The following is a 14042-nucleotide window of genomic DNA, read 5'->3' as shown; positions in this document are numbered from 1 at the left end:
TCACGCCACAGCATCTCAATCAGATTTAAGTCCAGACTTTGACTAGGCCACTCCAAAACCTTCATTTTGCTTTTGTTGAGCCATTCAGAGGTGGACTTGCTGGTGTGTTTTGGATCATTGTCCTGCTGCATAACTTAAGTGCGCTTGAGTTTGAGGTCACGAACTGATGGCCGGACATTCTCTTTCAGGATGTTCTGGTAGAGAGCAGAACTCATGGTTCCATCAATTATGGAAAGTCGTCCAGATCCTGCAGTTGCAAAGCAGCCCCAGACCATCACACTACCACCACCATGTGTGACTGTTGCTATGATGTTGTTTTTATGAAATGCTGTGTCAGTTTTACGCCAGATGTAACGGGACGCACACCTTCCAAAAAGTTCAACTTTTGTCTCGTCAGTCCACAGAATATTTGCCCAAAAGTCTCGGGGATCATCAACATGTTTTTTGGCAAATGTGAGACGAGCCTTTGTGTTCTTTTTGCTCAGCAGTGGCTTTCGCCATGGAACTGTCCCATGATGCTATTTGTGCCCAGTGTGTTTCTTATTGTTGAATCATGAACACTGATCTTAACTGAGGAGACTGAGGCCTGCAGTTCTTCAGATGTTGTTCTGGGGTCTTTCCAGACTGAGTCATGTCAGTTACTTTGTTTCTCATCTGTTCTTGAATTTCTTTACAACATCATCAGCATGATGTGTTGCTTTTTGAGATCTTTTAGCCGACTTCACTTTGTCAGACAGGTTCTATTTAAGTGATTTCTTGATTCAACAGGTCTGGCAGTAATCAGGCCTGGGTGTGGATAGTGAAATTGAACTCAGCTTTCCAAAAAATCACAGTTCATTCTTGATTTATCAAGGGGGGCAATTACTTTTTCACACAGGGCCAAGTAGGTTTGGATAGCTTTTCTCCCTTAATAAATGAAATCATCATTTGAAAACTGCATTTTGTATTTACTCGGGTTATCTTTGTCTAATATTAAAACAATTTTGATGATCTGAAACATTTAAGTGTGACAAATATGCAAAAAAATAAGAAACCAGGAAGGGGGCATATACTTTTTCACAGCACTGTATATATCTATATAGATATATATAATATAGATAGATATAGCTATATAGATATATAGAATATAGATAGATATAGCTATATAGATATATAGAATATAGATAGATATATATCTATACAGATATATATAGATATATAGAATATAGATAGATATATAGAATATAGATATATATCTATATATATATATCTATATCACTTTATCTATATATAGATCTATATCTATATAAATATATATATATCTATATAGATATACATATATCTATATATAGATATATATCTATAGATATATAGATATAGATATATATATATATATAGATTTATATATAAATATAGATTTATACATAAATATAAATATATATATATATAAATAAAGTGATAAAGCAAAAGTCAGTCCAAGTTAACAGATGTTAAACTTTATTTAATTCACAGCAAATCTATAACAAGAACATATTACAGCTCTCATATATTCATCTTATTATTTAAAGAGCTCCTAGAAAAGTCTCTGCTTAAATATACATGAGCATCTTAAATAAACATGTAATAAATAACAGAGGATGTTGGTAGCCATACGAGCTTTTAGAAAAAGAGACTCAGAGAGACAGAAAGTGCAAACGTGTGCCTGAGGACAGAAACTCAACTTCCTTCTTAATTTGGTAAATATTCAATGTAATTCTGTGGTCACTGGGATGTGTAGGGAGGTGAGGGGGTCTCAGCTGAGGACAGACCGGGGGTCTCAGCTGAGGTAGGTGAGGATGACCGACTGGATGGGCAGCCTGCAGACGGGACACAGCTTGTTCCTCTTCTTCAGCTTGCGGGCGCAGACGTAGCAGGACATCAGGTGTCCCGTCCGGCCGTGGACGATGCAGCCGTTCTTCGGCCGGGACTGACAGATGAGACAGGGGTTCAGGCACGAGTCCGGCAGCCGCCACTCCGCCGCAACGCTGCGGTCCAGCTGGGGGACCACGGGGTGAGGAGTAGGGGGGGAGGGGGGGAGAAGCTCCTGGGAGTCCATGGAGGAGGAGGACTGGGAGTCGGGGGTCCAGAGTGTCTGCTGTGAGGAGAAGGAGTGTGTGTACCTGGTCATCTGCAGACAGAGGACGGTGTCTGTGTGTGTGTGTGTGTGTGTGTGTGTACCTGGTCATCTGCAGACAGAGGACGGTGTGTGTGTGTGTGTGTGTGTGTGTGTGTGTGTACCTGGTCGTCTGCAGACAGAGGACGGTGTGTGTGTGTGTGTGTGTGTGTGTGTGTGTGTGTGTGTGTGTGTGTGTGTGTACCTGGTCGTCTGCAGACAGAGAGGCGTTGTCTTCTCTGTAGTCGTCAGAGTCGATGGACTCCACCTCAAACTCCACGCTGAAGTTGTCGCTTTCTGAGTCCGAGGCCGCAACCGTGACTTCCGACCTCCCGGACTAAAACACACACACTGCGTTATAAACAAACACAACATCAGCTAAATAACAGTGTGTGTGTGTGTGTGTGTGTGTGTGTGTGTGTGTGTGTGTGTGTGATACTCACTGTGCTGTGAGAGTCTGACGATTGGCTGCTGTGTCTGTCCAGAACACTGTCGGACCACCGCCTCCTCTTCCTTCCTTCCCCTTCCTCTTCCTCCCCTGACTCCCCCTCCTCCTCCTCCTCCTCTAAACTGTCCGAGGGCCCTGAAGAGACGAAGCAGAGTTCAACATCACAGGTTCTGTGTTCATGAGCAATAACGAGGAGGCGGGAGGAGAAACTCACCTGGATCACTGCTCCTGCAGCTCCTCCAGCTCCTCCTCCTCCTCCTCCTTCCTCTCCTGTCTGGTGATGAAGAGCGACTTTCTGAAGCTGCCTCCTAAAAGCAAAAAAAAACAACACAAATTCAGTCTCACTTTTAGTGATCTTTTAAAATAACCCTGAAGAGAAGTGTGAATGTTGTCCATTTGAAAGCCTGTAGGACACTGTGTGCGACATGTTCTTAAAGTCTTATTGTCTTCTACTAAAGTCAGCATTAAAAGTACTTCATTAAGCTTTTCTTACCCAAAAGTGTAAGACGCTCAAAACAAACCAACACAATGATGTCTGAGAGGCTCTTTTGAATTTGGTGCAACACAACGTGGCTGCATTATTATGATATTATTATTATTAGTCTTACCTCTGTCCCTCTGTCTGTCTGAGGTTCACTCGAGCTCGGCGGCGACTCTGAGAAAGAAAGAGAGAAAATCTTCAGCATCAAAGAGTTGAAGTGGAAGAATAGAGCTGAATCCAAATGTCCACTCTTCAAACTTCATTCTCAGGAGCAGTGGGATGGTCATGGTTAAGTTTGGGGATGAATTAGCACACGCCTCACATATAAAGTTCATGATCCTGTTTAGAACTATTCATGTGAAACAATAAGGACATTCATGTGAGATTTGTGCAAAGTCTGTAGCTTGTTATTAGAGTATGAGGAGCAGAGGGGCAGACTCTCTTCAGGCCTCTCGTGGACGCGATGAGCGGCGGTTTGTAAACTCACTCGGCTCTAACTGAAGTCTGAAGACTGTGGAGACATGTTGGATCCGACCAGAGAGAAAAGAATCGGTCCTACCTTGGTTCTTCACGGCCACCAGGTTCTTGGTGATCATAGCAAACAGAGCTCTGGAGAACACAAACACACCAAATACATGTACATCATACTGTACTTTTATTACACGTATATGAATCCAAACAGACAGTTAATCATCTACTTCCTGTTCTGTGTGCGTCTATTTCTCACCGCGGCTCTTTAACAGAGAAGCTGTCGACTCCCAGCACCCGCCCCAGTGCATCCTGGGAGCAGTGGACGATGTGCTGCTGCTTCTGGTCGTACAGCTGCTTCTGGATGATGTACTGACCCAGGTAGAATATCACCTGCGAGACAGACCATCACAGATGCATCATGGGAGACGTGCAAAACACCCGACTGTGCAGAACACCAGCTCCCGATGTCCCCCATCACGCTCAACGAAGCGTTCAAAAGTGCAGGAAACTGGATTTAGACGAGTACTTTTTTAACTTTCCGTTCATAAATGCGGTCCTTTTTTTTTTTTTACCTCCTTCATGGTAAAAACTTCTTTTGTAGCTCCTGCATCTTGCAGCAAAGTCTGGAACTCTACCTTTGGTCTCACCTAAACACACACACACACACACACACACACACACACACACACACACACACACACACACACACAGGCTAAAGTTAATTCAAACCCTGAAACAACCAGTTAACCAGTAAAGAAGTGAGTTAACTAGTTTCTCTCACCAGTTGCTCAGCCGTGTCCGTGTTGAGCTCCTGATCAGCTGACATCGTGACGCTGATTGTTTCTGATCATAAAGACACAAACCGGTAGTTAGTACCTCTTAGAATACTATTTAATATCCGTATGAGCACGACAGTACGATGGAAAACACCAAATATAGAACCTAATGATGCGCTACAAAGTGTACGGATGACAAATTATGAATTGAAGTCTATTTAGGTTTCTGCTGTAAGCTACTGTAGCTAACACATATCATGTGAAAAACAGAGGAAAACATCTCTATACCTGTGGTGATAATTAAAACATATGTATGTTCCCTGCACTAGTTCAAGCCTGACAGAAGTGCTCACTTAAAGGTGTACTCCCTCTTGTGGCCAAATGGGTCAATAACGCTTGTCTTCAATATGTACTATTCCTGGGTGCAGAAAACTGGAGCAGTCACTATTTTGTAAACTACAACACCACATGAACAATACATATTTTGGAAAACAGTATACAGTTTAGGTCATGCTATGGAGCTTTAATGAGATGAAATAAAATGAAATCAAAAACCATATGTTGGGGTGGCTTCTTGCCATTAACTTTGAAGTCCTTGTCCGAACATACATTCATTTGTTTTATTTGTTTATTTATTTTGCAGGGACAATGCACACCAATCAACAGTAAAACTGTAAGTGAGCCAGAGTTAGCCAGAGAGGCTAGTTTCATCTGCTGTCCCCGGCCAGATATTTGAAGGCTGCCTAAAAATTACAAAATTTCAAATAAAAATAGAATTCAAATTCATAGATAGACAGTAACGTATAGACAAAACCAATACACATATAAGCAAAAGCAAAGTGTACAACACCATTCAAAACAAATTGCAAAAAGCTTAATATTATAAATAGTTTAAAAATTACAAATATGAAGTCATATCACCCTCTCCTGAAAGAGCTGAACATTTTGATATTTTAACGGTTTCTGTGGCTTAAAAATGTCAGCAGTAGTGATATTTGTATTAGTAGTAGTAGTAGAAGTTGTAGTTGAAGTAGAAGTATTATCATTAGTAGAAGTACTAGTAGCATTAGAATAAGTACTAGTAGTAGCAGTAGTGATATTTGTAGTAGTAGGAGTAGTAGAAGTTGTAGTAGAAGTATTATTAATAGTAGTATTAGTAATTAGAAGAAGTAGTAGAAGTAGTAGTATCAGTTGTCGTGGTAATAGCTGTAGTAGTGGTCGTAGTATTTAATATAACAGTAGTAGTAGTCGTAGTAGTAGTTGTAGTAGTACTATAGCAGTCGTACTAATAGCTGTAGTAGTATTAGTACTGGTAGTAGCATGAATAGCAGTAGTAGTAGTAGCAGTTGTAGTATAAGTAATTGTAGTGGTAGGAATAGCAGTAGTGGTAGTAATAATATTGATAGTAGCAGTAATAGTAGTAGTAGTAGTAGTAGCAACAGCAAAAGTTGTAGTTGAAGTAGTAGTAGTATTAGCAGTAGTAGTAGTAGTAATACTAGAAATATTAGCAGCAGCAGTAGTAGTAGTTGTCGCAGTATTAGTAAGAGCATTAATTATTTCAACAAAAAAGCCTAATTTTGAACTTAATGTTTAAATACAGTTAATCCATGGGGCTTTTATTTTGAAAGAGTTGGGCTGGGTGGGGGAGAGAGGAGGAGAGGACACAGAATCAGAATGTATGAAACACACAAACAGAAGTTATTAAATAACAGGATTCGTTCACAGAAAGGGAGAGAGAGAGACAGGCAGACAGACAGACAGATGGACTGAGTGTGTAGAGAGAGACAGACAGACAGACAAACAGACAGACAGATGGACTGAGTGTGTAGACAGAGACAGGCAGACAGACAGACAGACTGAGTGTGTAGAGAGAGACAGACAGGCAGACAGACAGACGGACTGAGTGTGTAGAGAGAGACAAGCAGACAGACAGACAGACAGATGGACTGAGTGTGTAGAGAGAGACAGACAGACAGACAGACAGATGGACTGAGTGTGTAGAGAGAGACAGGCAGACAGACAGTCAGATGGACTGAGTGTGTAGAGAGAGACAGACAGACAGACAGACAGAGAGAGAGAGAGAGAGAGAGAGAGAGAGAGAGTGTGTGTGTGTGTGTGTGTGTGTGTGTTACTGGTTCCCATGGTGACGACGCAGCGGTTGGAGAGTCTATGAGTCTGTGTGTTTATAAACATCAGTAATTAGTTCAAGCACGAACACCTGTCAGCCTGGCAGCCTTTTCATGAGAAAAAGACTGGAAAACACAAACCCCCATAACCATAGCCCCTATTCTTCCAATATTAATAGTGGAGAGGGAGGATGACTTGAAGAACAGATCATGCGAAAATTGGATCTGTAGTGTAAAAAAAAGTGGCTTCAATGGCGATTTAGAAATGGGGTACGGTTGTCTGTGCAAGACTTTTTTGAAGTACGTTTTAACATTGGGGTCTATGGAGGAGAAAGTTGGTTTTCCTCTCAATTAAAGGCAATTAAAGGCTTTTGTTCCAAATGTGTTCCACAGTCATTTGTCTACGACAAGGACAAGATTAGCTACGTTTCCATCCAAAAATTATGCATGAAGAGTGAAAATTGAGGAGTCAGTCGCAAAAGACAAATATTTTTTTCACAGGAATCTCAAGGTCCTCTTCACTCTAGCGGTGACATCACGCACTCTAAGCTGCGCAATACACAGCCATTATAAAAGCAGAAAAGGACTGAAAAACACATAAAAGCTAAATTGCTACAGTTCAAAAAGTGTAAAAGATATCAAAATGATTATAACATACAATCATTGATCAGGGTTTTCTCAACATTCAAAAGTTTAAATGGTGTCTGTAGCTGAAAGTATGAGGAAGTAGAAGGATTTGAAAGTTGAACAAGTTAATAATTCAAAAAGTTGAAAGATTGGAAATATGAAGACACATAGCACACATGAGCTGAAAAAGCTGAACATTTACATAGTTGAACGGTTTCTGTAGCTTACAAACTGAAGAAGAAGAGTTTCAAGCGCGACGGAAGAAATAGTGGAATAAAGATTCAAAGAACAATACTTGGAATGCTGAATCAGCATGGCTGTCATAGACTGCATCATATATGATGAAGAGGCCCAGATGGTGTATATGTGGCACAACAAGTCATATGTCGTTCAGAAAGTACAATAATTGTTTGGGTGTAATGTAAGTTAAGAGAGTTTACTATGTTTCCTATGTGTTTATGAGGAGGAAGTGTTAATTGTAGTTAAAATTGAGGGTACAGCGTTATTTATCATCAGCTACATGTTAGGCAGTAGATCCAGTGGATCGCCAGTAGGTGTCAGTGTTGCGACATAAGCAGTGTCTGTGACGGAGAGCCACACTGAAGTCTCGCGAGGATGAGAATCTCTGTACAGGATAGAAGTAGAACGCGCTGTGGAGCGACTGTACACCTAAATGTATATTTTTGTATGTTACAGAGCACTTTCATTGAATGTGTAGCACCAGATTGAGCCTGTGTGACGTCATTCTGTGCACGCTACACATAGTGCTGGGTCACGTGGTGCAATTCTCCTGAAACTTGGTGTGCGTGTTAGTATGAAGCCAGAGCAGGTGTGTGTCAAGTTTGGTGGCTTTAGCTTGTTCCTATGGCATGGCTGTCATGTGGGCATGAATGATTTGATAGCAAGGGTGTGTTCTGGAGGCTAAGCAAAAACCCTACAGATGGCCATACTGAGCAATTTACTGAGGAGCATGGGGGAATGAATGCCTTCAAGGCTGGAGCGACTGCCCCCCAATTCCTCTACTTCAGGGCGGGGCGGTTCCACGCCATTTCAGCAGGCAGCAGCAGCAGATAACAGGCAAACAGTTTGCCTCTCCCCGAATTGCATGATGAAATACCGTATCTAAATGGCTCTTTTTCCTTCCTTTTCTTTTTTCTAGATATGACTCGCACAAAGATGGTTCACGCTTGCCCTCTCTGTCAGAAAGTATGTGCGGCCATGCCCCACCATCTGAAAAATGAAAGGCCACCTCGAGCTGGACCGTGGTGCTCGGGAGCTACAACAAAAGGCAGCCAAATATCAGGTGACGGTGATGCATCTGGCGCAGTTGAGAGCCTCGAACCCTGCCGTCCCCATGCACACGGAGATGGACTTGAGTCCAGAACATGAGCACGATGAGGAGGCGGTGGAGGAACCCCGTGATAGCGGGATTTTGGAGGCCAGCAGGCTAATGGAGCAGTCTAACATCTTCTGAAGTAAAAACACAGTGACATCTGATGAAACTATTACAAATACATAAAATATAGGGATTGAGGTGGAGACGAGGAGTTACCTGATAAACTATTAAAAGTACAAAGAATATACAGATTGAGATGCATACAAGTAAACATTTTAAATGTACGTCCTAATCACTCTTGACAAGTTCAACAGTAGACGGGGGATATGTGGCTACAAATGGGAGGTCAGAGGTCCCTGCTGTAGCTTGAGTTTGCTCAAAGGGCCTGTGACATTTTCTAAGAGAGGTCCTAGAGTGCCCTCTGCTGGCCAGAGCTAGGAACAGCAGAATCAAACTGCTGTCTGTCAAAAGTCCTACTGCGTGCTTCGCGTGGAAGCTTGTCTTATAGAGCAGAGCGAGGGTGTCTGCCCCGTAAAGAACCCTTCTACGTCCAGCGTGTCACTTTCAGGGAACCTGTCACCCGTAAAAGCGGTGGTGCCCAGGAAGTCACAACAGAGGTGAAATTGCTGGTCGATTTCACTCTTGATTGAGTCGCTGTGATTGTTCAGAGTGACTAGAAATGTGCATTCTAAACATTTAGAATGTCTAGATAGCCCATGTCTAGTTAACGAATGTACGATTGATCCTCAATAAACGTTTCAGAGAGCAGGTATGAATTTGTCACACACTTGCCCATGGCAGCATAGTCACGTGCCTTACGGGTTTGGTGAGCGTAACTCTAGGCTCTAGGCTATCAAGAAAAGAAAGAGGACAGGAGTGGGGTTGTATTGAAGACCAACTCTGACTGGATGATCTGTGAAACCTGACACTCTGAGTTGAAGAGACCACCACCTGACCTGGGAGTGTCTAAGAGTGTCGGAGAAAGTACAAAAAAATGAAATGCAAAGATTTTTTTTCCGGTTTCATACTACAATATCAACAAGGCCATCTTTCCATCTACATGGACTGGAGAGGGAACGATGAAAATGTGAAAAGGAGTGTGCAGGATGGCGAGAGAGGAAAAGTATGATGGCATGGAAGAGAGGGGAAGGATAAAGGTATGAAGAGACATGAAATAACGTCAGAACGAAAACAATCTATCACATCTGTCTTTTCTCTGATAATGATCAACAAGTATGCCCAACAAATGGAAATGCTTGAGAAAAATGGTTGCTAATCTATTTCTGGTCAAAACAACTCAAGTCAAAACCTCTAGCATCCCTAAAACATGGGGGGAAATAATGAAAGTGATAAGAATATTAACATTTACGTTATCTCATCATTGTTTGTTCTTTAAATTTCCATGATTACAGCGGGCTCACTTTGGGGGTCACGTTGCCCCCCCTGAGCTGCTCAGCCAATCAGAGTATGGGGTTTGGTAAAGCTTCTCAGAACGGCCCACCTCTGGCCTGTCGACACTCATCTTCAGACACGGTAAAAGCAGGTCCCTCTCTCTCTGTGTTTACCTCCGTTACTTTTAATGGAAATTGAATGAAAAAAAGTGTGACACCTCTCTGCAATTAGCGTAATCATTTGTTGTTGTTGGTGTTAGAGGAGGTTGCTGATTCATGAAGCATATCGGGTCAGAGTTAGGTAAGGGTGTGATAACCACCATGACTGAATCGGTTTTCTATCACAGACAATCTTTCTGCTTTGACCGTGTTTCTCCAAACTTTATTCTTTCCAGATTGCTCAAGTGAAGAGAAGACAATGGCAGAAGAAACTAAGAAGTAAGATTTGGTTGTGTCGTTAATGTTCCCTTCAGTGGATTTCTCTGCATTTTGAGTTGAAGAATTCCTTATTTCAATGTTAATGAAATGTTCATTTCAATAATAATTCAATGTCCAACCTTTTGTCATCATCTTGAAGGTCCCCAGAGGTGGAACGTCTGGGTCATCACCAACACCAGAGGATGGACTTTCAGGGGATAATATCTCTGTGTTGCTCTCAAAGTCCAGGCTTGTTTCCTATAAGGGAAAAACAAAACAATATAAAGCACTGGCAGTAGTTACTGTTATACATTGAAGAAGGATATGAAACCCTTGTAGTTTTAAGTAAAGGTACATGATAACAACACAGCGGTGAATGTATGGTTGGGACCATGTTTGCCATTTTTTTCCCATGTGATGAAAATATGACAACCTAACTCATTCTGATACAAACTGTACATTATAAAAAAGTGAATGGGCTGCAAACAAGCAGATATCAAGAGTAGATACATGCTGCAAGTTCCAAATGCAGTAGATTTTCCCATTAGTAACAATGGCAAAGTAAAATGTGAGGCGCTGCCCAGGTGTAGACATTGTAGCCAAATGTTAGGTTTGGTGAATGCATATAGCTTGCACACAACCACTAATGAATTATTTTGTCTCAAAACACCCACAACTCAAATATAGTGCAATCTCATTGTAGCTGCACATATAGCTGGGGCTCTACCCAATGTCATTTTTTGACATTTGTTTGAGGTTTACGGATGAAGCTCAGAATGTCTGTCATCTGCTTATGTCGTCATCACCCAAAAAATGTATTTCTCAAACAAAATTGTCATTGAATGAAGTGATTCATCAAATGAAATGAGGTAGTCCTTTTTATTAAATGAACTTCCTTGAATGAAAATAACTTTTGTTCACAAAATGACATAACAATAGGTGCAGAGTGCCGTGGTGCTTGCTGTCAATGAGAGAGAGAGTGACAGAGAGAGGGGAAGGGAAGGTAAAAGGTGGACTATTGCATGCAATGTTCCTTTAACTTTCTTTTGCTATACTGAATAGTTTGAAGCTTTTAAGCATCATTCATAACGTTGACACTCAAGTTACTAATATTAATAACTTACAGAAACATTGAATGCAATAGTACACCTTTCACCTTCTTTCTCACTCACACACACACAGCGAGTGACGCAGTCCTCATCTCTGTAATTGTCCAGTCCAAAACTCAAAATTGATTGAAAAAAGAACATGTTTTATTGAACAAACTATTGTGCATCAATCCATATTTTTTGGAGTTAAGGCTTTCGCTTTCGATTATACGCAAATCTTTTATTTGCGTATAATAGTTGTGTAGAATGGAGTTTGTAGTTTGTAAAAATGTGTTAGATTGTACGTTTTACCCAGATCTTTTATTTTTTGGGGGGATATTCATATTCATATTCATAAATTGTACACATGCATAAATGGACTTTTTCCGACGGTAAATGCTACAGCGGACCCGAATTCGGGTCCGTCGGGCTTTAACACAATGAATGAATAGACATGCAAAAAAAAAAAAAAAGCAGTGGAGAATTCAAATGTTGATTTAGAATTTGCCTATCATCTTTTATGATTGAAGATTTGAAGCTTCCAACTCTACAGTACAGCCAGCAAGTAATCATTTCTGATTACCTGGGTGGATACTTGCATTGTAACTGGCAAGTAACAATAACAGGGTGAAGTAAACTATTAGGAGGCCTGTCATTAGGGACAGGACCAGTTCAAAGGGTTTGTTTGACACTTACCAAGCTCGTGGAAGCTGCAAGTGGCTCAGATGAAAGTTCTGATAGTGATGAGATCTCCCCATCTTTGTTTGGACTTCCTGAGGGCTAAAACAGCAGGGAGAGAGGCAGATACAGAGGACACATGTATTCGCATTTCTCAAGAAAATGAGTTTCAGAAAGAGAAAAATAGAAAAAGTGTTTAGTGTGTCAACATTAAAAATTGCAGTTCTCTGTCTCTCCCTTCGCCCTTTCTAATTGTTTCACTGCTATGAACTGGTCTGCTTGCATCAAGGAGAGAAAGAGAAAAAGAAAGAGACACACCGAGAGATAGAGATAGTTTGTGTGTGTGTGTGAGAGAGAAGAGGAGAGTGTGCATGATAGAGCTAGCTGTCATGGAGAGCTAATTAAACCTTTAAATGTGTTCGTTAAAGAATGGGGTTTGATGTTTAATTTCCAATTCAATTTGTTTCTTATATAAATGTATTATTTCAATCAGAGGATCGGCAGTTTGAACCCTGGCTCCTGCTCCACCAGTCGCATGTCGATGTGTCCTTGAGCAAGACACTTCACCCTGAAATGTCTCCCGTAGCTGTGCCTACGGTGTGATAGAATCTGAATTGGAAGTCGCTTTGGATAAAAGCGTCTGCTAAATCACTGTCATGTAATGTGTGAGTTTTTCAGGTCAAAGAGGCAAAGTATATAGAATTTGGGGGAAGATATGCATTTCCATCTATATATAACATACCAGCCATGAAGGCCAGGTTAAAGTAACCTATCAGGAGGCTGTCATATGGGACAAACTAAAAGCACTACTTGTTTGACACTTACCAAACACTTGGAAGACTCCAGTAGCTCAGATGGAAGGCTTGGTGCTGATGAGGTCTCCCTCTCTGGGTTTGGACTTCCTGAGGACTAAACACCAGAGACAAACACATATTACCATTTCTCCAGAACAAGACGTTCACAAAGAGCTGAAGAGCCAGATCTCTACACTCATACACACATTTTCTTTATTACTAAAACTAAAACATAATGTGCAAGAGGCCCCATTGAAAAGTCTTTGTAATTTAAGGTCAGATGTTCAAGTCTTGGTTCTATGAATACTGTATCACTTTTTAAAGAGCCCCACCATCATTACCAAATAACCTTATCAATGCAGTCAACCGACAGCAACTTCAATTACATTTATATTACCACTTAAACACTAAATCATATTTACTAACCCTAACCCATTTCCATGATTCTAGGGTGATAACATCTTAAAATATGACAACCTACATTCAAAGCTTCATTCAAAAACCCCAATAAAAGCTTAGAATGTAAAAAAACGGACATTCAGTGCAGCCTTACCACCCGCCCACAAATAGTATAATAGCTTACTAATATTGGCGTTACCTAATATTCATCTGCAACTGTCAAGAATTATCGTCTTTAAAACCTATTAAGCCCTATGCCTATTTGTAGGCCTCTCCTCGATTTTTGCATACCCATAGTAAAGAGAGTGATTTTCGTCTAAATATAAGGTGTATTTTCATAGTTTTTATATTTTAGAAAGCTAACACTTGTGAGATTTGTTCAGATTTGTAAATATCAGTATATATGTTACTGGTTAAGAGTACATTAAGATGGAACACAGCACAAATTGAAATTCTTTATCTCCGATTATAAATTAATCCAATTTTGACAAGATATATTTTTTTAATGTTGTAGTTGAAAGCTCAAACCTCTCCCAGATCATAGCCCAATAGGTTGAGAGTCTCTCTGCACAATGTTTTCTTTGATAAAGTGAAGCATTCAAGCGCTAGAGAGGTTTGAGTGCAGAGATTTCAGCCAAGGGCAACCAAAATGTAATTTTGTTCCAGCTGTTCCATTGTAATTTTATATAGTATATAATTATATATTTCACTTTCTTTATGACTAATAGTGTTCAATCTATCATATGCAGCAGTTTGGCATCATTTAGAGAGCCTGGATCCTCTCTGAGCCTGTTTATGTCTGTCATCCATGGGATTTTCTCATCTGGCTTCCAGTCCAGGTCTCCTAGCTCAGCCTATGGTTGGTCGATTTCAGTCAAT

At 40.8% G+C, this 14042-nt stretch overlaps 1 protein-coding gene and 1 pseudogene across 2 annotated transcripts; both read right to left on the bottom strand.

Moving 5' to 3' along the window:
• Nucleotides 1-14042, bottom strand: part of LOC137868503 (serine/threonine-protein kinase pim-3-like) — a 65933-nt pseudogene that overhangs the window by 19210 nt on the left and 32681 nt on the right.
• On the bottom strand, nucleotides 1460-12847 carry LOC137868502 (E3 ubiquitin-protein ligase Mdm2-like). Of its 2 annotated transcripts, XM_068705315.1 has the most exons (12): nucleotides 12796-12847; nucleotides 11989-12072; nucleotides 10345-10462; nucleotides 4313-4374; nucleotides 4104-4178; nucleotides 3788-3921; nucleotides 3620-3669; nucleotides 3188-3234; nucleotides 2794-2887; nucleotides 2575-2714; nucleotides 2337-2468; nucleotides 1460-2113 (listed from the first exon to the last, which is right to left on the bottom strand). In XM_068705315.1, the coding sequence occupies exons 3-12, from the start codon at nucleotides 10355-10357 to the stop codon at nucleotides 1796-1798; spliced, it is 1065 nt and encodes a 354-aa protein (XP_068561416.1). In that variant the 5' UTR covers nucleotides 10358-10462; nucleotides 11989-12072; nucleotides 12796-12847; the 3' UTR covers nucleotides 1460-1795. The 2 variants fall into 2 exon arrangements, with proteins under 2 accessions (XP_068561416.1, XP_068561415.1); XM_068705314.1 differs by lacking the exons at nucleotides 10345-10462; nucleotides 11989-12072; nucleotides 12796-12847 and having other exon boundaries at nucleotides 3548-3669; nucleotides 4313-4566.

The sequence above is a fragment of the Cebidichthys violaceus genome, unplaced genomic scaffold (assembly GCF_023349555.1).
Source record: "Cebidichthys violaceus isolate CVI_PGR_0920_01 unplaced genomic scaffold, fCebVio1.0.p SCAF_114, whole genome shotgun sequence".
Taxonomy (NCBI): domain Eukaryota; kingdom Metazoa; phylum Chordata; class Actinopteri; order Perciformes; family Stichaeidae; genus Cebidichthys; species Cebidichthys violaceus.
Note: the sequence above shows the minus strand (reverse complement) of the source record. Positions and strands in the feature narration are given on the sequence as shown.

Coding starts and splice junctions, on each gene's coding strand:
- LOC137868502 (XM_068705314.1), bottom strand. CDS start 4,357: ATGTCAGCTGATCAGGAGCTCAACACGGACACGGCTGAGCAACTG. Junction 2,715..2,793: donor CTGCAGGAGCAGTGATCCAG/GTGAGTTTCTCC, acceptor TCGTCTCTTCAG/GGCCCTCGGACAGTTTAGAG. Junction 2,114..2,336: donor CTCTGTCTGCAGACGACCAG/GTACACACACAC, acceptor TTCTCCTCACAG/CAGACACTCTGGACCCCCGA.